Genomic DNA, 26,564 nt, shown 5'->3' with positions numbered 1-26,564 from the left:
GCCAATAGCCATATAAACAAAAGAAAAGTTTCCTTTACCGGGGGTTGCAGGAACTATGAAGCAGGCAAGGAGACCACGTGGGTGCAAGTGGTGGAAAACCACATGTGAATCTGAACAAACACAAATAAAAATTTGTTATCAAGCCTATGGTGGTGGCATCTACTTCTCTATTACCACCCAACTGAGGCGTTCCATCCATTGGTTCAGGAGCTTACCTGGTTCATTAAAGCAATATGAGGCTACCTAGGATCTAGTCTTCCTTTGCTGTATGGTTTTGAATTGTTGAAACCAAAGGATATGGACAGGTATTTAGATACGTAGGCCTTAAGCATAACCACATATCCCTTGCTCTTCTTGGCCTGTAACATCTAGCAGAAAGAGATTGGCTTAGTCCAGGAGGTAGTGAATGCCTCTTTGTGGAATGTGGAAATGGGAGGGGGTGTGGGTTTTCACCAGAACTGAATGCCATGGTTCTATAACATGCTCCTTGGACCTAAAATTGTAACAACTATAACAAGTCCAGTGACCAAGATGCTTGCCTGGACCTGAACAGTGGTAACTGCATAGCAGTGTTTGATGAGGACTGGTTTTGGTAATATATATTTTTTGCCAGCATATTGGATGACCTCTGCAAAGCAGGGTTGACCCTTATCCATACTGGCTTGTTACAGCTAGCTGTAGGGAGTTGACTGGGTGAGTCCAGCAAGTGACTAATACTTCACTGGAGCAGGCCAGGTGCCACATGCCTTGAAGAATGTGGTGGTGTACTCCTTACTTACCCGGACTCAAAAATATTAAAGCAACTATCACCCAGTGTCAAATATCCCTTTTTTGACACCTCTGGGAGTCATCATCAGGAGATTTGAGGTGCAGTACCATCAATATGCAGCTCTCTTTTCCATCTGAAATGGGACGCGGGTGGCGCTGTGGTCTAAACCACAGAGCCTAGGGCTTGCCGATCAGAAGGTCGGTGGTTTGAATCCCCGTGACTGGGTGATCTCCTGTTGCTGGGTCCCTGCTCTTGCCAACCTAGCAGTTCGAAAGCATGTCAAAGTGCAAGTAGATAAATAGGTACTGCCCCAGTGGGAAGGTAAACAGCATTTCTGTGCGCTGCTCTGCTTTAGCCAGCATGTGGTCATCCTGGCCACATGACCTGGAAGCTGTACGCCGGATCCTTCGGCCAGTAAAGTGAGATGAGCGCCACAACCCCAGAGTCGTCTGCGACTGGACCTAATGGTTGGGAGTCCCTTTACCTTTTTATTCCATCTGAATCAGGAGAGATAGCTGAGATATTTGACTGATAACTGGAGGTGGTGATGGATTGGATGTGAGACAATAAAATGAAGCTGAATCTTGAAAAGGGGTTTCATGTGTGAGTGGTGGGGAGGCAGCCTGATATGGATGGGGTTGCACACCTCTGGAAGGAGCAGGTTTGCAGCTTGGGTGTTCCTGGTGCTCAGGGGGCCTTGGTAACTGGTGCCCCTTTTTCTGCTTTGGCTGGTTTACCAGCTATGGCCGTTTTGGACAGAGATGACTTGGCCCATGCACTCCATACTCTGTTAACTTCCAAATTGGATTATTGCAATGTGATTTATGTGAGGCTGCCTTTGAAGACAAGTCAGAAATTTCAATTGGTTCAAAATGCAGTGGACAGATTACTGGATGGGTTCTGTTTAGATCTTGTGTGACCTCTGTTTTAAAATAGCTGCACTGGTTACCAATCTGTTTCCAGACCAATTCAAAGTGCTTACATGTTCCCCAGCGCTGCAGTGGGGCAAGACATTCCATTCATTGGTGTTTTGAGTGCTCTGTGTATCTCAGGGAAAGTGAAAGATAAAGGGTGTTGGGGAGTCCTACTTCATTGTTTGTGCTCCTGCTCCATTGCTTATTCATGCAGGGTGGAGTGACTTCTCCTTGCATCTCTAGTTGTAGCAAGTGTTAGCAGTGCACCCTTCTCACTTTGTTGTAAGTCTTGGCTGTTTGTGCAAAGGGGACTTTTACCGCAAAAGTCTCACTGGGTGTCTATAAGTTCAGTGCCCCAGGATGCTCCAGATGTGTAAACATATCAAGTGTCAATGTATGTTCATAGAGAGACTTATAAGCCATCCCCCCATTTCCAACAGATTATAATTCAAGGGTGCTGTTGGACCTTTTATGTGTAAAACTCATGGTTTTATGTGTAAAACTCGTGATTACAAGGAAACTTGAGAAGCTTTAATGTTTGAATGGATCACTTCAAGATTTTTTCAAGTTAAAATGTTTACATAAAGTTTGCAGCAAATCAATGTAGATTCATAATAAATTACACGTGATGCCATTTAACCAGTACCATGAATTAGAAAATTATTTGGTTTATAGCTAGCTGAAATAATTGTTGCTTCCACGTGTTTAAGTTGTTTTTATGTGGTTTAGTTCATGTGTTTTGCAAACATAACTCAAATTATTGGGTATTTCTGTAGCCAAGTTTCCTGCATATTAGGACAGGTCAAACTTTCTTCCTGTGAGTCAGCCAAGATAACACAGACAAAGGCTATTTCTCACAGCTTAGCAAGGGAATTTGAGCCATGAGCTAATTTGCAGCTGGGGGGGGGGGAGGGGGCTTGTGTCTCCAGAATCTCACAGGGCTTCTGCATATCAAATGGCTGGGTGAGATTGAGGGGGAGGGGCACTGGGCCTTCTTAAAGTGCCGGTTGCCCTCAGACTCAGCCTTTCTCCTTTTGGGGCTGAATTTTCCAACTCTCACTGCCTCAGTTTTAGAGTTTCCCACTGAGGCGTGAGTGGTTGCTGGTTTACAGGGCCAGAAAGGAATTTTACTTTTAACCACAGTGGGCCTTCCATTGAAAGGTTTCCATTTTTCTCTCAGTGGATAGCAGGTGTTTGCTAGGTGTCTTCTACAAATCTATTAGTTACAACTTGAGCAGAAATGGCATTGGGTAGGATCTGAACATAAGGGTATTTAGGAGGTGCACCAGCTTCTGGCTCAGCATGGGTGGGGCTGGGGCTGGTGTCACACATCTCAGGTTACCAGCAGGATTCCAGCTGCAAGTTGTGCACCGTGCTGGGTCAACTTCCAAGGAATTCCCTAGTAGGTGTTCTGGGATGGTGTTTTCAGATCAGAAATCTTACAGGATGACAGACCCTGACCCAATGCCATGCCAACCCTGCTTACCTCACTGTGGTCAATAAAGGTTCCAGCCTATTTTCACCCACTCCTGTGTCCTAGTCATTATTCACTCTCTACCTGGCCCAGGGAGGGCCATCACAATGTGCCTGGCATGCAACTGTATCTTCACTGTTATTAAAATAAAAATTGAGAACTTGCTGGCTGCCTTAGGAGATGCAAATAGAATGAACATGATAGGGAACAAGTCTACTCTGCAGCATTTATTCAAATTCAAATAAAGCAAAACCTGTGAGGAGGAGGACTGTGCAAGACATTCAGGTGCCACATGTTCACCCAATCAAGGCCCATGCCAGAATTTGAAGCTATGGGAGACCATGCAATTTTCCTAGCAATTGTTTCTCAGTCTGTATATGTTATACAATTGCTGTATTTTAGCAACAAATTGTATTTGTATATAATTTTGCTCCTGACATTTCAATGCTCCCTTTTTCGCACACAGTGGAGTATCTTTGTTTTCATCTTACCATGAGTCTTTAGGACTCTTGCTGCTATTAAAAATCTATGTACATCCAGCTGTGTGCTAGCAGCTATGGTGAGGATATGCAATTGTGAAATCTGTGTTTTGCTGTTTGAAAACTCCTGGCTGTAATATAAATGCTAGTAGACATGAGCCAGTCTTTCTGCCTGAAGGCTGAGAAACATACCTAAACAGTTGCACTTCCTCTCAAACACAACCCATGGTGGGGAGAGCAAACCATCCTTGAGGGAGATGTGTGTGATGCTGCACTGCATAGACAAGGTTGCTGGGTTGCTGTGACAATCAGATTGAGTGTAATCTAGTAATCACTGTATAGTTTCTGACCCAGAAACAGACACACTCATCAGGAAAAATATACTTTTGTATCTTGTACAAAAATATACTAGACATAATTTTTTTAATGTTAATTTTTGAGTGCATTCGGAAATATTTCTACTCAAAAGTAAATTCAGCTAAATTCAATGGGACTCTCTCCCAGGTAAGTGTGCATAGGACTGCAGCCTCTGGACCCTTTTTAAAAAATAAAATAAAAATGAAAACCATTGAAATCTGAATTACTATTTGTGATTTAATAAATCAAAACTACATTAAATTAGTGTTTCTTAATTGCGTGATTGAAATTTTACAAAATCTGAACTATAAAGTGTGTAACATGTCATGCCATTTTCTAGGAATGCCTGGGAAGGTTAAAAATTGAGAAGGTTATATTACTCAGAAAATTGTACTCTACAGAATGTAACACCTTGTTGGAATTCACCTGTTCATGCAACATTGAGCTCATATTTACAATGTCAGCTACTAGTTTTGTTTCCATCTTGAATATCGCCTTAATAACAAAAATGACTCTGTTATTTAAATTAATAGTTAAGTGCATCTGAAGAATAAGATGGCAGTAACTATGAAAAGAACCATCTGATTGAAATTGGCTTGTTTGTTAATGTGAACCTTTTGAAGAACGTATAATTTGAACATATTTTGGAATTCCATATGCTGGCAAATGGTGCTCAGGCAGCTTCTTGTCAGATAATAATCTTCTTTCATTAGTGCATCACTACTTTGGAATGTTCATATCTTAATTTAGAAGCAGTGGCAACTGAGGAACCCCACGGCTTGCAAACACTGATGCTAACTTTATAATTTCTGTTATGGAATGTTGAAGCCACCTTTGGCTGTCATAATGAATTGAGCATGGCACATTTCAGTCTACATTTGAATGATAATGGGGGATCCTTATTCATGAAGATTCAAAAGGTTGCTAACCAAGATTATTAAAATCTAGAAATCAAATAACATGTGGGTTTTTTTCTGCTAGCACCTTTGAAGTGATGCTATCAACCTGAACCACAGCGGGACAGCCATAAACTGCCATTCTGTAATTATTGAAAATGACTTCTGAATAAGAAACAGTATTTATGCTTGCCTCAATTTTTCAGTGGTGATTATCTATTTGCTAATGCTGTGTCTTTCAGTCAAGATTATTGGGATTCAAGAGATGTTTTGCTGCTTATAGTAGACATTTTTCACTCCTGCTCTTAAAATTGAAGCTTTGCTACTCTGTGTATTGTTTTGGATCCAGAATAATGTCTTCTATTTTAGTAGGTACTCCAGACATCTTTCTCCTTAGGCCAGATTTCCAGAATTGAGAGGGAACTCTTATTTCTCCTTCAGATTTTGAATCTATGTCCATTTTTAATGTTCATGTTGATGTATATCTATTCCATTTTTGTGTGTGTCTTTCCATCACATTACATCTCACTGTAGTATCAAGCATATCTTGCTGGATTTTGTAGACCTCACATTTCAGTCTCTGTACCCCACAAAGGTGTCATGATTAGTATTTACAGTAAAGTCCCAGTTCCCTGTCACAATGTATTCATTTTTCTTCTTACAAAGGATTATATACTATGCCCTCTATCCCTGAAACCCCAAAATGAAATATTTGTGCCCTGCTATACTGCTATAGGTTAAACACAACATGATTGCTGGTGTAGATGCAAGTCCTAAGTTGTGTTTAAATGCATTGGTTACCAGAAAAATCACAAAACAAGCCCATTGTTTGGCAAACATAAAAATGTATCTGCTTACTTTTAATATTCCAGTTAAAATAAAAGCAAATTAACTATCCTGGAAATTAGAGTTATTACATGCTATGACAACTAGAAGTGGGTGGACTCCCCCCCCCCCCCGCAAGCAAGTACTATAACTAAACAAGGACATAGGGTTTAAAATGTGGTGTTAACTGAAGAAGTGTGTTTTAAGGAACACCCCTTGGTAAAAACATTGAAGAACATTGTTTATGTGACTTCTGTGAAGCTAGGGACCAAAACATGTAACATTGGGAATATATCCAGAAGGAGATATTTCAGCTCTGTCTGTGTGATGCAATTTATATTAAACTCTAGGAATATGATTCTATGTTGTAGCTTAGGAAATTTGCAATATGTAGTCACCTAGCAGTTGGGGAAAGGGGTGGATTGAAACAATCCTTGTAATGTCACCAGTATATATTCCTTGGATGACATGGAATACTTTTATCCATGCAACTCACAAAGAGGTCAGCTATGCAAACATTGCATTTTCTGGTGCATAAACATTTAGATTTAAATTACTGTGATAATAAAAACATGAAAGTGATTCAGTGGTAATCATGTATGCATTTAATTCTTTATATTTTGTTTTAACCAGCCTCTTGTACCTAGAAGTCCTACAAGCAGTGTGGCAACACCATCCAGTACTATAAGCACACCGACCAAGAGAGACAGTTCAGCACTTCAGGACCTCTACATACCTCCTCCTCCAGCAGAGCCTTATATTCCCAGGTGAATTGTCATCGTTAATCTTCCTGATAATTTGAAATCGCTCACATAACAAAGTGAAACTACATCCTTTTTTGGGAAGCGTGTTTGTGTGTGTGTGTGTGTGTGAAATTGCAAAGTTTTGCTACCAGATTGCAAACTTGGCAATATAAAGAGGAGATCCACAAACCAAGATCCACAGACCAGCTGTCACCCACTCATAGACCTGGCAGTCTGTGTGTGATTCATATAGCCTTTACAGGGAAAGTTACTGATGGAAGAAGAAATCTCACCCATTTTCAGTGACATTGTTTCCTGTCCTTACAGGGTTTTTTTTTTGGGGGGGGGGGGAATACCATACAAAAAATGGAGTTTCAGAGACTCAAAGGAATATAGCAATATTTTCTTGGTACTGGATACTCAAATTGTTCATGTTAGTTTTGAATAGATTTCTCATATAGTTTAGAATTCTGCCACTTCATTTTGTACAAATTATAGCAGCTATTGTTTGCAGGCCAAGGTGCTAGGCCTCTTCTGCCCCTGACCCTCCAAGTAAAATAAAGGACATCATAGACTGGCTTTTTGGATGGAAACAGGCCACAACTTTTTGAATACAGATGAAAAAGGTTTGGCTTAGGCTTAAGGCTTGGGCATTACTTCTGGCCCATCTGCCAGAAGTGACGCCATAGGTCAATTCGGCCACAGGGTTTCCTGTGACATAAGCAACTCCCCCCAGATCCCTTTAACAGCATGCCCTAGCATTAAAGGGGCAAGTGGAGACTACAACCGTTCCTCCATCCCAGACTAAGACTGTCCCAATGCTTAACTAAGTTGTGACAATTGCCATGAGGTAGGCAAAACCACCGTTATGCACAGCGCTACTTACTTTCCTCCTTCATGTGGCTATCAGAATGCATCCAAATTTATTTTTTCCCTCAAAGGGATGAAAAGGGGAATCTTCCATGTGATGATATCGGAAGACACTTAGTGGGGAAACCAGTGCACAAGGGATCTGAATCTCCAAATTCCTTTCTGGACCAAGAATACCGAAAGCGTTTTAATGTGGTTGAAGAAGATGCTGTTTTATACTGTTATGAATATGAAAAGGGAAGAACAAGTAGCTCTGGAAGGAGAGAGAGCACTCCAACCTATGGTACGGTACTCACTTATAATGAAAACATAATGCTTCATGGCTCTTGTATAGTTTTGTCCTGGAACATACATTTGTTTGTATCCATTAGAGTTCATGCACCACAAATTTCTTCTCACATTATGCTGTGCTTTACTGCATTGTGTATTACATCCAGCCCTGGATTTCACAAGACAGTTATTCAACCGCTCCTGAAATAGCCAAGAGCCAGCACAGTCATTTGGCCTTAACAGTCAATATGAGGCTCATACTATGAGCCTCAGCCTATTTTGCAGATCATCTTCTTCACCTCCTCTTTTCTTTCCTGATTTTTCTCCCATCCCTTCTGTTCCACACATACACATGCCCACTTTTCTATTTTGATTTTGGTCCTCTTGATTATTTTGTACAGAGTGTTTTTTTGTACTTGTTCATAATTTTCATGCAAATACCATGTACGCAAAGGCCTCTCTCCTGGGTTTACATGGTGCTCTTCAGACTGCATTCACATCAGTATTCACCCCTGAATTTCACTAACTGCCTCAGAACATGGAGGTTCTTTTGCTGCTTCCATGACTAATAGTCATTGATAAAATACTGTTTCAGTGTATTTGCGGCTTTTTAAAGACACCTGTGCTAGTACTGTGTCTGTGCTAATTAACTTCATAGCTAATTCTGCACTATGCAAATAATTAATGATAAATACTGATTTATTTTAGTCCTGAACTTCCACAGATGGTGAATCTTTTTGCTGTTATCTCTTCATTGTGTTTATTGTTTTATAAAGCTTTAGCTTCTCCTTTTCCCTCTTCTTCTGCCTGCTCCTCTCCCATCTCTGGCTGTCAGATTCTTTACTTGCTGCTTATGAACCTACCATAGATTTAAAATCATTGTTTAAGGTTTCACTGTGTAATATTAAAGTCTAAATTGTGTGGGCAATTTGGTTGGCTGAAAATGTCATGCTACATAAATCCTGAATCTGTCTGAAAAGTGTTTGAGCCTTCGTTTAGCTCTACAAATTACCCTTTCAGACTTCTCTTCTTTCCTTGAATGATACTATTTTATCTATATAGCTGTTATTTAAATAAAAGCTTTTTTTCATTGTTTTTTCCATTTTCACTTCACCACAATTTAATCTTCAATTCTGAAATGGCAAAACTGAAAGCAAAATCACTTTTTAATTCACTTGACTTTTAAATGTGACTCCTTTAAGTCTAGAGCACAGATAATTAGATTGAAGGAATACTACAATATCTGATAATCTGTCAGTTTTTACCTGGAACACACATAAAGAATTGTGGCAGCTGTTATTTACAGTTTTCACAACAATAAAGCTAATATGGTCCTTTAGCTTTATAAAAAGCTGGAAGTCTTTTCTTATTTGCATAGAAAGTTTTGTATTAATTTTAATTCCAGATACAAATTTACAATTAAAATTGCTGTCAGACTGAAAAGAAAGTAAGTTTTGCGGTCATATTTATATAACCTAAAATGTACATTACTCTCCCATCTTATTCCTGATTACTTTAAATCTTGGCTATCTCTTTGCCTTCCACTTACTTCTTAGAAGGTCAGCCCTGCTTCTCTCAAATTGTTGCCTGTTGTAGCCATGGCATCATCAGTTCTATAAACTTATGTTTCCACATGAGGACTAGGAATAGGCTAATTGATATAAAGAATATCAGCAGTTCTTTTTGAAGACACCATGTTTGCTTAAATACTGGTTCTTGTGCATATAGACCTCACATGGACATAGAGGCTAATACTGTAATCATATGTATGTAGTCTCCGCCATATTGTATGTCTGTCCACAGAATCTCACATACAATTGTTCAGTCTTACAGACTGAATTAGGGCTTTCCGTGTTATAGATACTGTTGGTGATCAATTCTTCACCCTTTTTAAACATGATATTCCGCAGTAATTTTTCCAGGACATTGGGTTACTCCTACTGCCATTTTGTATCTAATTTATTGCTGGAAAAGACGCAATCTTTTGCTTTCATTGGAGAGCTTACACAGTAAATCCTACGGATGTATGCATATGGCAAGTTTTATTGAATGCTAAATCATTTTATGATTACCCTAATGTAAGTTATTATAATGTGAAGAGTTAGATCAGGTTAACAATATTTTAGAAGAATTCAGACTGATGGGTCTATTTAGAGGGGGAAACTTTTTTTCTTGTATGCACATAGGAAAATAATTCCAAAACCATTAAGTTACAAGAAGCCTACTCATGATAAATTACTTTCGTATCACATGAAGAAAGTGTAAATACATTAATCTAATCTTCTAACTTCGTTACAATTATTTTGAAGTCAAACACTTTTATATATTTTGTTGCAGGCAAGCTAAGACCTATATCTATGCCAGTAGAATATAACTGGGTAGGGGATTATGAAGATCCCACCAAGACAAAAAGAGATAGCAGGAGAGGTAAGTGACCTCAGACACAAATTGTACATTTAATTGTGTTTTAGTGTACATTTACAGAAATTATTGAATATATTTATAGAAGTTATTAAAATGTAAATTGTCCTTATTATTCCAGATCATTCTACACAATGCAGGTTATGTGGTTAATGTTTGAGGATTCTTGTTGATGGTTCGTTACCAGTGTCACAAATTGGCAGTTAAGGACAAATTGCTAACTTCTTCTCAATTTTATAAGACCATTCATGATACTATTGCAATTTGATTCCCAGAGTGAAGCAGCAGGGAAGTAATTGAAACTCAGCCCTAGCTTTTGAGGAATTTCCCCACACATATTTGAACAACATAATTTAAAATCTTATTATTTCAATGTCAATGAAATACTCTTGTGAGAATCTATGAGATGTTATAGAATTCATCTTAATAATACATATTCTTCATATTCATTTTAGTTCAGTGACACATAAGCTTGCAGCCTAAGAGCCCTTGAAGGCAAGTATCATGTCGGCTGCTGGCTGGCCCTGAGTAGAAGGAGGATGCTTAGGTGGGCTGGCAGAAGCCTCCTAATAGAGATGGGAAAGCTGTAGTGGTGCAATGAGGGGAGAAAAGAAGTTGAGGGTGAGATGAGGAGATCAGATCAGATCTACAGCTTGTGTTTACTCTTCTCCTCCTCTAGTTTGCACCTGACTGCATAAAGGCAGTCTGCATTCCCCTGTTTTAGAGACCCTTCTTCTTCCTTTTCTTTTTAAAAAGAATACTCAGATCTGCAAACATTAGGGCTGCCTTGAGTCCTGAATGGTATACATAAGCACTGACAGTCACCCCATCAAGTTAGCAAATAGATGGTACTATACTGCAGCTTGCATACAAAAAAAGTATCCTATAGCTTCAAAGTGAGCTATGATTGTTGTTGTTTAGTCGTTTAGTCGTGTCCGACTCTTTGTGACCCCATGGACCAGAACTATGATTAATACCCCCTTTTTTCATAGTTGATGAGAATATAAAGTTATTCTAAAAGTTTGAATGAAAATAAGAAACGTTATTCAAGCAAAGACAGAATATACAGTATAGTTTCTATGATTCTCCAAACATTTTTATTGAATTGTTTGCAGAGCTCGGTTAAGGAACAAAATCAGCTTTCATTTAACATTACAGTCAGATTCCCATAGTCTATTCTATAGAAAAATATTATAGGAAGGTTTGGTCTGAAAAGTCTGTGTTAAAACGAGTAGCAGCATTGGAGGCATGTAATAGTGGAAGGCATAGAAATTTGTGGTGCGCTGCAAAGTAAGATGCAAGGTTGTGCTGAATTGCTAGAGGTGTTTATTGCAATGTAAGATAAACCTTTTGTTTTATGTGGATTTCAGTTATGTGGTAAAATTCTGCATTTTTATGGATAAATAACTAAATAACAGCAGGAAGAGATTATAGAGTGAAGCTAACATATAGCTAACTTTATGTTCTAGCCAAAGCTGCAGGTGGATTTATCCATAGATAATGAGAGTTAGCATGAGTCAATGATGCAATATAAGTGTTTGTATTAAACAGAAGATAGCTTTCAGAATAGGGTACTCAGTTGCCCTTTGTAGATGTTCTAAACTACTGAGCCCTAATATTGTGTAATATTGTGATAAAACAATAACACCAATACATACACTGTGCACCATTATTTACTGGATTTTATGGTATTAAACATAGAATCTCAGCATTATTGTGTCTTTCAGTCCAATGAAAGACAGGTTTGAAGGCAGGTTGTCCTGATTTCAGCAAAATATGTCCTGAACAGCTGGACAATTAAGAACTGGTTTTCAGTATAACCTTTCCAATTTCTACCTAGAAAATTCATTACTTCGGTATATGAGCAATGAAAAAATAGCTCAAGAGGATTACATGTTTCAAAGAAACAGCAAAAAGGACACAGGCAAAAAATCTAAAAAGCGGGGAGATAAAAGCAACAGCCCTAGTCATTATTCTCTGCTACCTAGTTTACAAATGGATTCATTAAGGCAAGACAGCATGAGCACACCTGGGCCTGAAACATCTTTATATCACGTGAGTAAAATTACAAAATAGTTCACTCTATGTTGATGCTGTTGTTGAGTGACTGACACAGGACCATTGGTTGTTTTTTTAATTTTTGGTAAGAAATGAAGCAAAGAAGCCTGGCAGTTAAGTGTAATTTGCCCTTCAGTTGTATTGAATGATGAGGATAAGAAGCTGGAGGTCATTGCTATATACACCTTTTTTTTGCAAATTCAATGAGATAAAAATAGAATTAAAATGTAAATCGTGCAGTCATATTCATATGATCCCTGTTGTTTTCATAACTACTGTGGAAAGATTAGAAAATATAGTCACCAATTTTATTTTGAATTGAAAAATAATGAATTTAGGTAACCACTCAAAAAAGAACTATTAAAAGACCATTAAAATCATGCAAAGTGAGGGGAAAGCCAATATTTCCCCACCCCCAGTGCTCTCTTACCCTTTTTTTTAGTGAACTAGCAAATGGATTTAAAGACATCCAGTCTTTGTGGGACTTTGTGTTTCTGGCTGTGTCCCAGTTTCTGTTGTCATTGAGTGTTGTCAAAGCAGATGATTCTCCACTGAGCCCAATTTAAAACCAGTGACCTGCTTTTATTCCAGCAAACTCATTTTATTTCTTCCCTTGAAGCCTGGGTGACTGAAATAACTTAAAGTATTATAGGAACCCAATTCATGGTACATGTGAGTTAACAGAATCCCTGGGGCCTGTGGATATTCTTGTATTTTATTTTCATAATGAATTCATTCATGTACAGTTGTGGGGAATTTTCTCATATGATAAATTTATTGTCATATATTTTAATAATACAGAACAAATCTATGGACTGTCATCAGAGTCATCCAGGATGATCCAGGATATATGAACAAAAATTGCTTTTTCTTTTTGTGACATCTGTTTGCCTATATGCACAAAGCAAAGCAAGATAAATGGTTTTGCATATCTTAATCGATTGCATCCATTTAAGACATGGATTTCATTTTTTGTTTTGGATATGATCATTGTCTTTCTTGGAGCTTAGTTAAATGTTTTGCAACAAGGAAACAGCTGCTTCATAAAATAATTTGTATTAGTGCTTTCTTTAAATAAATAGAAATTACCTACTTAAGATTTTTTTTTATTGATAGTCTAAGTTATTGTAAATTTTCCTGTAAATACAAAATTTGATACAAACAATTTTTGCTATTTTGATCTTTAAAAGTAATGAAATTAAATAGGAGGTGATCCTTGTTTATTTTCCTGAATTGTACAGATTAATCAAACAAGAGTCTGAATCAAAGCACTGAAGCCATTTAGACACTGAAGAATTTAGACATAATATCAGTATAAAGAAAGGCAAGGGGGACCTATGCAGGAGCACACCTCATTAACAATATATTGAACTGATATTATGTCTAAATTCTGGCAGACAGGGCCCATGCTGCTACAATTGTTCTGTTTTTAATTATTTTAACTGCTTTTAATTTGTGGGGGTTTGTTTTTGGGGGGGTTTGTTTTTACTGAGGGAGGGGAGGAGCTGGAGAGGGCATCAGAGTCCCAATCATAGTGGTTCAGGGGCACATAGCACAGGCAATTAGTGACTGTGCCATGTGCCAGCCCCTCCTCCAACCTGAACAATTGCAGTTGTCCTACCAGCCAGCCCACAGGTCTGCAGCTGCTGTTGCTGAATACCAGGTTAGCTCTAAATAAGAGCTCCCTCACCAATGAGTTGATTATGGATGATGAGGCCGATCTGTATCACTTTATCATTGGCCTGTGTCACTGAGACCTGGGTGAGTGAGCAGGGTAGAGTTGGTCTCACTCAGCTGTGCTCATTTGGGTACTCTCCCCTTCTTGGGCAACGTTCTTGAGCTTATGGTCTTGGAGGGATATAATTTTCTAGATCCATCTCAGTTGGCAAGAGCATTCTTCTCCCAGACCTTTGATTAATTACAGCCTTTTAACCTGGGTTTTTCTTTCTTTTATTATGTTATGTGTTTTTATATTGTCAGCTGCCCTGTGATCCTCAAGTGAAGGGCAGTATAGAAAATGAATGAATGAATGAATGAATGACTTGAAGGGACAAGGCATAAGCAACTCGGACCTTCAAAGTCCATTAACATGAAACTGTTGAAATCTGGTGATAATGCTATCGTGAAATTGTCCTATTGAACTATTAGTCTCTAGTCTTCTGAGTTAACATGGCTAGGCAGACATACCCAAATCTTCTCACAGTTGCCATTACTTTCCATTTAGTTAAAGAGGAAAGTTCACAGAGATAATTGTAATCTTCTACTGTATACTTTTGAAGAATTAACAAAGAGGATTGATTAGACTTGGAAGTTGCCGTGTTTGTGTGTGTAGCAGTGTACACATGGGAAATTGTATGCTTTTTCATAATTGGGTCAGAAATGCCTTGTTAACTTGTTGATGGAGCATTGGTGCTCCTCAGTCCATGAAGTGAAAGCATCTATTAGAGCAGCAAACACTGAAAGGTCAAAAGAGCTCTTTCTTTAATATTGGGCCAATGCAGTCCTTATATTCAGTAAACATGCTTTTGATGTAATGATTTGTCATATTGAACAAAACCAGTAATTGTAGAACTGTTGAAAATACAGCAATACAGATTTTAAGTAGGTGTTTTAAGTTCTTGAAACTTGTTATCATCCATTGCTGCATATGCTGCTTGATATTTCCACTTTTCCAGTTTCTTGAAGTCCTGATAGTAATATCTCCAACCTACCTTGGCTGCCCATCACACCCCACCCCACTGCTTTCATTGAAAAATGCAATACCTTTGCAATTCCTTTCAGTTGTCATGAGCTCTTTTCCCATAGCCACAAGTATGCTATATTCATAGAGAAAAATACTGAAAAATGCGTATCACAACCATCAGCCAAGGTCTTGACTTTCTGTGCCAGTTATGCTTTCTGAGCTCAACTGTGTCTGTAGGTTTCACAGATAACATTGTTTGGTGGTGCCATTGAGCTACTCAGGGAAAGCAGAGGTGGAAATAGGGTTTTGTGTAGCAGATGTTTTCAAGGACAGTCTGAGTGGGTTAATAACGTACAAACAACAAAAAACAATGTAATTCCTCCCAGTCCATATCAGGTGCCCTATGCCTGCAATTTACCATATTTTTTGCTCTATAAGATGTACCCGACCATAAGATGCACCTAGCTTTTAGAGGAGGAAAACAAGAAAAAAAATATTCTGAATCAAATGTTGTTGAAGAGGCTTTGCGTGGCTATCCCTGAAGCCAAGAGGGATTGTTGCGCAGCAATCCCTCTTGCTGTTCTGGCTTCAGTGATAGCTGCGCAGCCTGCATTCGCTCCATAAGATGCACACACATTTCCCCTTACTTTTTAGGAGGGAAAAAGTGTGTTTTATAGAGCGAAAAATACGGCACTTTGAAAAGAAATCAATCACACAATTACTAACAGGGTAAATCAAAACTTGCTAATTATTCTGTTTTGATAAATCTGACCCTGGTCAAAACAACCTCCATCTCAATTGTTAGGGAAAAGTAAATTAACTACAGGGCCAAGTGCATTTATCAGCCATTCCATAACGTATTCCATCTGTATAGAGCTTGCAGGACACAGTTTAAGAGAACTTCTAGTCTAAGGTTTGTGTTGTTGTACATGAAGTACTGTGGTGCGATTGGCACACATTAACTAAACTGTTGTGTGTGTTTTTCTTAGACATTTCAACAATCCTCTCTACAGCATAAGTCTAAAAAGAAGAACAAAGGTAACTATTATGTAAAACAGTTTTTACCTTATAGGTCTGGTGAAAAATTAAACATAATTTTATACTGTGTAAACATTTTTGTCTGCATATATTTTAAACGTGACAATTCTAAAACAGACACGCTCCAATTTTGTAACAGTTAATGCTGCTATGTTCTGCTGGGATAGCTCAGGTGGTAGAGCATGAGTCTTTTAATCTCAGGATCTTGGGTTCAAGCCCCACATTGGGCAAAAGATTCCTGCATTGCAGGGGTTGGACTAGATGACCCTCCTGGTACCATCCAAATGCTACGATTCTATGAAACATCCATAATTTTCTCAGCGCACGTCGCCATTTCCTTCAGTGGTCATTATGACTTTAAGCCAGGGCATCTCCTATGAGAATTGTATTACCTTAACTAGGCCTTAACTCTGTTTTCCATCTAAGTCCAGGCATAGGCAAACTCAGCCCTCCAGATGTTTTGAGACTACAATTCCCATCATCCCTGACCACTGGTCCTGCTAGCTAGGGATGATGGGAATTGTAGTCCCAAAACATCTGGAGGGCCGAGTTTGCCTATGCCTGACCTAAGTCATACATAGGCTATGCTTTAGTCATAGCTACTTATTAGAATGGATGGAGAGAAGTTCCACCCCAAAAGAAACCTAAACCACAACAATGCATTCCTGCTCAGGACAGACGTATTATATGGGTACATGAATCATCTCTGAAACAACTGTTCTTTTAAGGTCTCGCACCAAGTAAGAGTAAAAGGCGAATTTCTTGTAAAGATCTTGGTCGTGGAGACTGTGAAGGCTGGCTCTGGAAAAAGAAAGATGCCAAGAGTTATTTCTCACAAAAATGGAAGAAATACTGGTTTGTCCTGAAGGATACTTCTCTCTACTGGTATATCAATGAGGAGGTAAGAAACTGACATGTTTGGTGTTCTTCTTGCAGAGGGATGTGACTGCACTGAATAATATGGTCCAAAAACATGATATATGCATGTGGTGAAGAACCATATATAACTGCCCAAACTTGATTTGGTCATTACATGTGCAGGGTTTTGTTTTTGACTGTCTGTTTGTACTGGAGAGACAAACTACCTTTCATATTGGCTTTTCCCTTCGGCAGTGGAAACAAAAAGTGCGGTTCTGACACTGTGCACAGCTCTCTTCTGTCCATGTTTTAAATTAGTGATTCCAAGAGCCATGCTAAATATTGGTAACATAGGTTTTCTTCTTCTTCATTAAAACAAAGATAGCCTGGATACACTAAACATTCACCATGCAGAAAAATTATATCATCAGATGCTATGGCCCTGATTCAGAAGCCATACAATTTCACGACTTCCCCATATAAATGAAACACTTCAGATACCAACAGCCCATTACATGCTCCATTTCTTTCTCATACAATATAATGTGAATCCTACACTTACTTTGGGTTCAGTATCAGTATTGTATGTCTCAATCTCTGACATTGATTGGTGGAACTGGTTTGATGGTGTGGAATGTAAAGTTGTGCAAGAGCTAAATAGTTTGTAGTGTATCTTTTGTGAGGGAATTGAGTATTGTTTGTTTGACTGGAATTAGAACTCCACATGGGACAAAACTTAGGATGGAGGAAGATGTCACAAGAAACAGGCAATATAATGATTCCTGGAGGATGAAGAAAATATGTAAAGAAGGTAGTTGACTGAGAAAGAAGAATCTGATAGAAATGTAGGTGAAAAGTGAGGCTGCAGTAAAAGAGCTAAGGAGGTAGAAAATTGAGACAAGAAGGAATTAATGAGAGCTCTTAGCAGTTAAGATGAGAAGTGATAAGGAGGGGGGAGTGTTAGGATGTTGATTAAGATACAGGATGACTAACTGAAGTAAGACAAAGTTGGCAGTGACCTAAGGTCCTGAGGAAACTCTGTGTCATGGAGATACGTAGTTGAAAAAAGGAGGAAAATTAGGATCAGGGCAAAAGTATACATAGAACTGGCAAGTACATGTGACTGAGCAGTATTGGCAGAAGGGCTGGGAAAAGGCAAGGGATAGAATAAAGGGGATACAGAAATGCTAGATCTGAAGTGTAGATGCTAGCAATAGAATTATAGCAATAGAATTTTGGCAATTTTTGCTTTGGCTGTTATTGCAAAGTTCTGCTTTTGCAACCCCAAGGAAACAGTGAGGAAGAGACAGCAAGATGACAGTAACAAGAGTAGGCAACTAAATTTCCACATTTTTGGTTCAGTTCAAATGTAACCATTTTTACTCTGTGTACTCACACATTTGTTCATTCTTGCTAGGCTATGGTTTGGCTTAGCATTTTGTACGAACCGGACCATTGTTTTAAACTAACCAGCCAGTTCGTTCAGCTGCAGACTTCTAGTGGAACCAAATTGCATTGTGCTTCTAATACTATGTTCTATCTTAAAAATTGCATGTTTAATTGTGTATGCTTCTACTGTCCAAGTTATGTGAATTGCCCCAAAAGAGAAATGATTGAAGACATAGTTTAAGTTGTTCTTTAAAATAATTATTTTTAAAGTGATGTTTTCACCTTTCTGGCAAGATGCTTCCATTAATTTTTGTGGAAGTTTTAATGAAGCAATAAATCAGAAATTGTTATATTGTGACAAGAGATAGTTCAGTATGCTTGTATTTGTTTTATTTTTGATTGGCTTCTGGTTTTGCTCTTGTTCTTTAATCTGTTCATCTTCATAGGATGAAAAAGCAGAGGGATTCATCAGTCTGCCAGAATTTAAAATTGACAGAGCTAGTGAATGTCGCAAGAAGTAGTAAGTACTAGAACAATATTCAAAAATAGATAAAACCGTAAACGTTGAAACAAACATAATTTTGATAAAATGTTCCATTATTGATGTCTTTGTATGGTAGCATTTATCTTTGTGGAACTTCAATCACTACTGCTACTACTAATTAATATACCGTATTTTTTGCTCTATAAGACTCACTTTTTCCCTCCTAAAAAGTTAGGGGAAATGTGTGTGCGTCTTATGGAGTGAATGCAGGTTGCGCAGCTATCCCAGAAGCCAGAACAGCAAGAGGGATTGCTGCTTTCGCTGCACAGCAATCCCTCTTGTTGTTCTGTCTTCCGAGATTCAGAATATTTTTTTTCTTGTTTTCCTCCTCCAAAAACTGGGTGCGTCTTATGGTCTGGTGCGTCTTATAGAGCGAAAAATACAGTATATTATCGTTTGCTACTTTAGATACTCACCAAGTTCATTCCTGAAATTTAGGAATAGGTGTTTAGGAATGGCTGCTCATCCCCTACTCAGGTAGACTGTGGTTGCAGACCTCACTTCCATCCACCATCCCTAGCAGCTAGAGCCCAGTGTGTCTTGCCTTGCCCCGGGTGCTGACAACCCACGCTACGCCACTGCCTTTACTTTTAACTGATTATATTATCATAATACATTTTAATTCTTAATATGTGATAAAGCAAAATTCACTTTTTCTAAACTAATGTTGACTTCAATTTGTAAAAAAATATATAAGATAATTAATAGTAGAATACACAAGAATTACATTTGGGCATCCAGCCAAATCTTTCACAAAGCTGTAACTTGGTATGGATGCCAACCTTTATGTGCAGTTCAGTGCCTGTTTAGATTAATAGTGGATTGTGCCAGTGTAATACCCTGCGGTCTAGAATGTAGATCTGATGTTTCAGATGTTGACAGTAATGCTTTTTATAGTTGGTTGAGAGGGAAAGGACCTATGAAATACCTCATTACTGTGAATAACTTCATGATTACAAGTTCAACAGCTTGTCAGAAATTAAGTCACATTTGCTTTTTCTGTTCAACTATTGAGTTTTAAAGTTGAAAGTAAAGCCAGAAACACTGTAGTATGAAAAATCATAGGGACATCCTGTGAAGTATAATTTGGCTAAATGATATTATATCCAGAAACTTTTATGATATATTTGCCTACTAAATACAAGTGCCCCAGTAAATAAACTGCTTCATATTTATCAAAAGTATACTCAGTCAAGATAGTGTTTAACTTGACACCATGTTCAGATAGATTTAATTAGGGTGTAATCCTGTCCACACTTACATAGGATTAAATACAACTCAGTGGAGCTTACCTCCACATAGACATACATAGGATTACATGATTACTGTATCTTATCACACAAGTATATCCCAAAATGTGTATAAAGTGCAAATGTTCTTGATTTCAGAGTAGAATTGAAACATAAACAAAATATAGATGTATATAGATGATATACGGTGTGGCCCAAAAGTAGCTATACAGTCAATCAATCAATCAATCAATCAAGGATTATTTTTCTTTACTGATACTGTGAATGATGAGAACTTGAGTCAAGGACAAAGAAAGTGGATTCTAAAGCAGTATACCTACTTTTGAGCCAGCCTTTTGATACTGAAAAATAATGTATACTTAATATTTCACCCATGGTCCTTTCTTATTTTCCCCCCTTCCAGTGCATTCAAAGCTTGCCATCCTAAGATCAAAAGCTTTTACTTTGCTGCTGAGCATCTAGATGACATGAGCAGGTACTGTAACTTAATTTATGTAATGAATCAATCTTGAGTATTTTTGGTATTTTTATAGTATTCACCACCAAAAGGCCAATGAAAAATTTATTCCCTGAATGTAATATAAGAGAAATATATTTTAAAAATTGTTTTAATTGGTGTGTGTGGTGAAGTGGTTAGAGTGTTGGGAGTTCAGGATTCAAATCCCCACTCAGTCATGAAACTTAGAGCCAGTCATGGGAGCCAAGATGGCCACCGTGTAAGGTTCCTCTTCCCAGTTCTCTCCGACCTCTTCTCCCGATTTGGATTTTACAACCACTGGAGTAAGTCATTTACTTTAGTTTTGCATTTAGCTAGACAAGTAATTGCTGGACTCTCCACTGATGTGATGCCAGATTTTAATTAAGTCTGACGAAGGAGGATTGCTTTGGATTGAGCTGGGGAAGCTGCTGTAGAAATGGCGTCAAGGTAAGACGCATTTGCCGGAGTTCATCCCGAATCCTCCCTAAAATTTGTGTTGCGGCTCCCAGCCTTTCAAGTTCTTGCTGAAGGTTGCACCAGGGTGACGGAGCCCATACCAGGAGTTTACATTGCTGATAATCTACAAAGCCTGCATCGCAAATCAGCTTTAACGAGCAGATAACCGTACCCTTCGGCAGCCTTCGACACACTGGTTTTTTTCGCCAGCCCACATTAGGTTGTTTTTCTATTTTTATTACCTTTTTTATTACCTTTTATTACCTTTTATTACCTTTTAACCACTGCTATTTTAAAAGACTCACAACGATGGGCCAAGGCAAACGCCTAAGGGACTGTGACGAGGCTCTGCCCTCCCCAAGAGCCAAACAATCTAAAACCGACCCCCCTGTGTCTGGCAAATGGAGTGTCCCCACTGACCACTGCTATAGGGTGAAAACTCAGAACCGTTTTCACCCTCTAATGTCACCAGAAACAACGTCAACACCAGAGGAATTACCTTTACTTTTACCCCAGACTACAGCTGTGGATGGCAAGCTCGGAGGAAGAGGGAGTGTCCCACTGGGGGTGGCGCAGGACGCTGGAGTCGAGGTCTGCGCAAGACAAGAACAACACGAACATCTCCACCTTGTGGTCAGAACCCTTAACTGCATATTCAAGAAGATTGATGTGCTAGCCTCCCAGCTATGTAACCTTGAACAGAAAATTGATAACCTCTGGCCAAAGTTCGAACCAACTGTAGCTGCGGGGGAAATGAAGTGCCAGAGAACCTTATCCTCAACCAAAAAAGGAAGTGGGATCCCTAAATATAAACCAAATCCCGCACTGAAACATCAAGCATTGTCTCTGCAACCTAAGAAAATTTGCCTAAATATCGGGGTAGGGTCAGCAAGGTGGCTCACTCTGGATGGGGCCAAAAGGTATATAAGCAACCTACTAAACATAGAAACCACACAATGCGATCTCATTGCAGTATTACCTCTGAACCAGCACCTCAGGCAACAGAAAGTGATGCTTGCGTTTTACTCTCCAAGGATCCCCTCAGCTATCATCAGGCAGAAATCACTCTTGGCTAGGTACGATATCATCCCAACAAGAGTTTTTATGGATAGCATGATCCATCCCCTCCTACTTGCCGGTTACGACACGGAGCGGACCCGGTCGGAGAGGTCGGGAACACCTTGGGACATCGAGCCTCCTATTCCGGAGGATACCCATCCATCTCGAAACTGGACTTATTCCATGTCCCCACGAGCCTTAAAGGATCCCACTGGCGCAAGTAACTCTCTGACCCCACCGGAGGAAAGAGAGCTTTTAGCCACCTTTGGCGACCTTCCACCGAGGGAACAACAAGAAATAATTGATAGACTAGAAGTACTTAATCATCAGCTCATACACGTCCAGAAGAACGGAAAAGTCCTGTCCACTTCTCAGGATAACCTTACCAGCTTTTCGGAGTTGTGCTTTAAGGAAGCAGGAAGTCTTCCACACCTCAGCCCAGCTCCTAAACCCATACCTCCCCCACTTGTGGGTAAATCCCACCGATGCTTGGCAGACTCAAGTTTTGCCACACAAGCTGGCCGCTCATCCCAACTCTTGATAAATTTTGATTCGCCCTCCAAGAGCCCTCCGCCGAAGAGTGTAACTCAGAGTGCCTCCCACCAAAACAATTCCTTACCATCTAATCCATCAATGCCGGAACTGGAGTCTTCATATTCCCCTGAGCGGCATAGACCCATCATACAAACGGTAACTGCACGCCGAGCATCCCCAGCACCTTTGCTGGCAGCTGGTCAGGGGAGTGTTCCATCTACATCAAAAAATGGCGCGGATTTGACTGAAGATCCGGCCGGACATATAAACCAAATGGTTTCATCGGCGACCTTTAGACCTCGCGGTGGGGCAGTCTCAGCTAACCCCGTGGTGTTCCCCACTGAAGTGTCCGCCCTTGGGTTAGCTAGCGGGAGACCCGTTCTGTCACCCCAGTCAGAATACCTCAATACCAACTTCAAGACCAGGACCCTTCAGCAGGTGCCTATGCAAAGTAAAATAACTGACTTCTTTGCGGGGCCTGCCCTGCCCCCAAAGGTCTCACATTCCTCCCCGAAATGACAGCGAATTGGACTCAACAGGAACTCCCCCCTATCAGTCCTGAGCTGGAACATTGCGGGCTGGAGGGGAAAAAAACTTGATCCAGAATTCCTGGAGTTTATTAACCCATTTCATATCATCCTGTTCCAAGAATCGTGGGAAGTAGAGAAAATTGTCCTAAATGGTTTTGAGCTTCTAGAACTCCCAGCCTGTCCCTCCCTGAAAGGAGGCCGCCCTAAAGGGGGCCTAATAATAGGCATCTCTCTCAACCTTCATTCTAAATTTTCTCTAGTACAGGCCTTACCCCCTTACGCCCTTACCGGGCTGATAGCGGGGGAAAAGATCTCACTCCTAGTTACAAATGTTTATTTGCCTCCTGGGGGTTCCTCTCTTGAACTGGGCTCTAAATGGGCCTCGCTGGAAGATCATTTGCTCTCATGTTATGTTAAGTTTCCCAACACCCCGGCCATAATAGGTGGCGATTTTAATGCCCGCACAGCAGCAAACTGGGATTCGCTGACCAAAGCCAAATGGTGGGTTACCCCAAATCTTGATAATTATGATCTGGAATACATCATGAGGAGAACCTCTAAAGACCACAGAGTAAATGAGGCTGGAGTGCTCCTATATCAAATGGCCATCCGTCTAAATCTGGCCCCCTTAAATGGCGCTTGTCTCCCTGATATCCCAGGGGATTTCACTCACCTGAGCGTTAAGTCAAACAGCGTCCTCGATTACCTGTTGGTCTCCAGGGATTTACTTAAGTGTATTTCCACCTTTAAGATTGAGAATGTACAATCTAGTGATCATCTCCCCCTGGTAGCCAAGTTTTCCCTGAACTGGCAGCCAGAGGCTGATAGACACACGACCCAGATGGTAACCAACGAATCCCTCCAAATAAGAGGAATCAAATGGTCGGAGACCCAGGCTCAAAGGTATCAGGAATTCTTTCAAAAAGAAATCCTTGGGCCTCATCCCAACATAGGCTCTGCCCCAGACGAGCATAGCATAGTGTTGAATCGCTTCCACCATCATACCACTGTTCTTACGTCCTTCTTCAGGCTACCACCCAAAAATTTAAATCGTAACGAGTATACTCACGGTGCCCCCTGGTATAACTCTCAGTGTAAACAAGCAAGACAGCGCCTTCGTGCTATATATAATGTATATAAGACCTCTGATGCATCTACTCTGCCAGCTAGCTACGCACAAGCCAAGCAAGTTTATAAACGCACGCAAAAAATTGCCAAACGCGAGTGGCAACATAATCGTTGGCAGGCCCTGATTGCTGCTTCAAAACCACACAGATCCAGGGAATTCTGGTCCTTGATTAATAGAAGGGTGAGGATATACCCAAGGGCAGTCATCCCTGCACCGACATGGGAATTGTTCCTGAAGAAATGTTTTTCACAAGCAGATGCTCCCTCCGACCATCTGACGCACCTGTTTACCCATCTACCCATTTGGCCTCCCACCGATCCTGACGAAATAGTCAAGCTAATAGCCCAGCTGAAACCGGGCAAAGCCCCAGGGCCCGATCTGATCCCTGCCGAAGCCATCAAACTACACCCAAAATGGTGGGCTGGCATCTTGGCCAAAACCTTCAACGCAATCAACGCCTCTGGTCACATCCCCAAAATATGGAAGGAGGCCATTATAGTACCAATCCATAAAAAAGGTCCTCCAACGGAGCCGGAAAACTACCGTAACATCAGCCTCCTTTCGATTATAGGGAAAATTTATGCCAGCTTCTTGCTGACTAAACTATTGCGTTGGGTAGATGAGACTAATCAGATTGGCCATGAACAAGCAGGGTTCAGAATTAAACGCTCTACAACCGATCATGCGATAGTGCTCTATCACCTGGCACGGAAGTACTCCTCCCCTCCGCGGGGCTACCTCTGTGCGGCCTTTTTAGATCTAAAGGCAGCCTTCGACAGCGTGCCCAGAAATATTCTTTGGGAGAAACTTGCGAAACAGGGCATTGATAGAAGACTCTTATGGCTTATAAGTCAACTCCACGAAGGTACCCTTGCCAGAGTGAGACTCACTCCTGCGGGCGACCTCACAAACCCGATACCAATAAACAAGGGAGTGCGCCAAGGTTGTATATTGGCTCCCTGCCTATTCAACCTATTCATCAGCGACATGCGAGCACCCCTAGTTAATTCATCTCCAAGTACACACGCGCCTAGACTAGCGGACTATCGTTGCCCACTCCTTTTATATGCGGACGACGCAGTACTCCTATCTTTTACACGTGTTGGACTAACCAGAGCTCTGAAGATCTTTGCCACGTATTGTCAACTCAACCAATTAACCATCAACTATGCCAAATCCAAGATTCTGATTTTCTCCAGAAGCCGGAGATTATATAAATGGAAGCTTGGTGGAGCAAAAATAGAGCAAGTCCTAAAATTCCAATACCTAGGAGTTATTTTTCAATACAATCTGGGGTGGAAAGCTCATATACAACACCTACTTAATAAGGCCAAAACTCTGTCATATGCGCTCCTCCGATTTTTCTTTTCGGATGGAGCTTTGCATGTTCCCTCGGCCCTAAAGGTGTTCAAGGCAAAAGTGGTGGCTGTGCTCGCTTATGCTGCCCCGCTCTGGGCCGTGTTGACTGATCTTGCTCCCCTTGAGACTCTGCAAAACCAATTCCTACGCCGGCTCCTAATGCTTCCTCTGTGCGTAAGCAACGCAGCCATGCGACTAGAATTGAAGATCGCATCCTTAGAAACTTGTCTGTGGAAGCAAGTCTTCAATTACTGGTTATCACTGTGGCATAGATTACCAAACCATTACCTTATCCAATGCCTATGGCGAGATGAATTCTCTAGCCTTTGGTCTAGTAGAATTCATGCCAAACTCTTGAGCTATGGAATCTCTCCCGCAGATTCCCTAAAATTAGATCAAATCACAGCTCAAAGACTGATCCGCCAAAGACTGGATGACATCGACTTACAGCGAAATTATATGCTGGGGGGAGGTGTTTGTTCGCCCCAGAGCATTGGTATCACTTTAACTTACTGCGTCCCATCATACCTCTCCTCCCTTTCGACTGTTGCCCATAGACTGGCCTTCACCAAAGCGAGGTTTAACGTTTTTCCCTCCAATGTCCTGAGACATAGATTCTCAAAGGGCCAAGTCCCCGCCATGTGCGAATGTGATAAGGTGACGCCGGAGTCGCTCCAGCACATTATGTTTTCTTGCCCCTTGTTCAATGTGTTACGAGCAAATCTGCTGGGATCAATCATACAGAAACTAACGGGTACCCCTCCAACATTCCACCTTGCCCAAATCTTGCAGGATAAGGATACCCATACGACCCTGAAAGTGGCTAGGTTCCTGGTCGCGGTCCTTACCCAAAAGCGACGCCAAGGAGCACTACAAGCTAATTAAGGCGTAGGATGCCACTCTATCTTATAGTATTTTATTGTTATAGCGGTGTTTTAGTGGCTGTTTTTTTCTTTTTTTGTTCCCTTCCCTTTTTTTTTTTTTTTTTTCCTTTCTTTTTTCCCCACGTGCACAAGTTGTTATTTATGTTTTTTCTTGTATGGGCCTATGGCCGTAATAAATAAATTGTAATTGTTATTGTAGAGCCAGTCACAGTCTCTCAGCCCAACCTACGTCACAGGGTTGTTGTAAGGATAAACTTTGGAGGAAGAGAGCCATGTATGTATGCCACCTTGAGCTCA

The 26,564-nt window shown here is 40.3% G+C and overlaps 1 protein-coding gene across 10 annotated transcripts in view; it reads left to right on the top strand.

Annotated features, from left to right (window-relative positions):
• CNKSR2 (connector enhancer of kinase suppressor of Ras 2) overlaps window positions 1-26,564 on the top strand; it is a 262,387-nt gene that overhangs the window by 166,581 nt on the left and 69,242 nt on the right. For all 10 annotated transcript variants that reach the window (XM_083439388.1, XM_083439384.1, XM_083439391.1 and 7 more), the window contains 8 exons: window positions 6,348-6,481; window positions 7,399-7,610; window positions 9,935-10,024; window positions 11,859-12,073; window positions 15,749-15,797; window positions 16,526-16,698; window positions 18,491-18,564; window positions 20,242-20,313. In XM_083439388.1, the coding sequence (XP_083295514.1) occupies window positions 6,348-6,481; window positions 7,399-7,610; window positions 9,935-10,024; window positions 11,859-12,073; window positions 15,749-15,797; window positions 16,526-16,698; window positions 18,491-18,564; window positions 20,242-20,313 (1,019 nt within the window). The remainder of the gene's footprint in view (window positions 1-6,347; window positions 6,482-7,398; window positions 7,611-9,934; window positions 10,025-11,858; window positions 12,074-15,748; window positions 15,798-16,525; window positions 16,699-18,490; window positions 18,565-20,241; window positions 20,314-26,564) is intronic.

The sequence above is a fragment of the Podarcis tiliguerta genome, assembly GCF_965153285.1.
Source record: "Podarcis tiliguerta genome assembly, chromosome: 4".
NCBI lineage: Eukaryota > Metazoa > Chordata > Lepidosauria > Squamata > Lacertidae > Podarcis > Podarcis tiliguerta.
The sequence above is the reverse complement of the archived record's forward strand: the minus strand, read 5'-3'. Positions and strand labels throughout refer to the sequence as shown.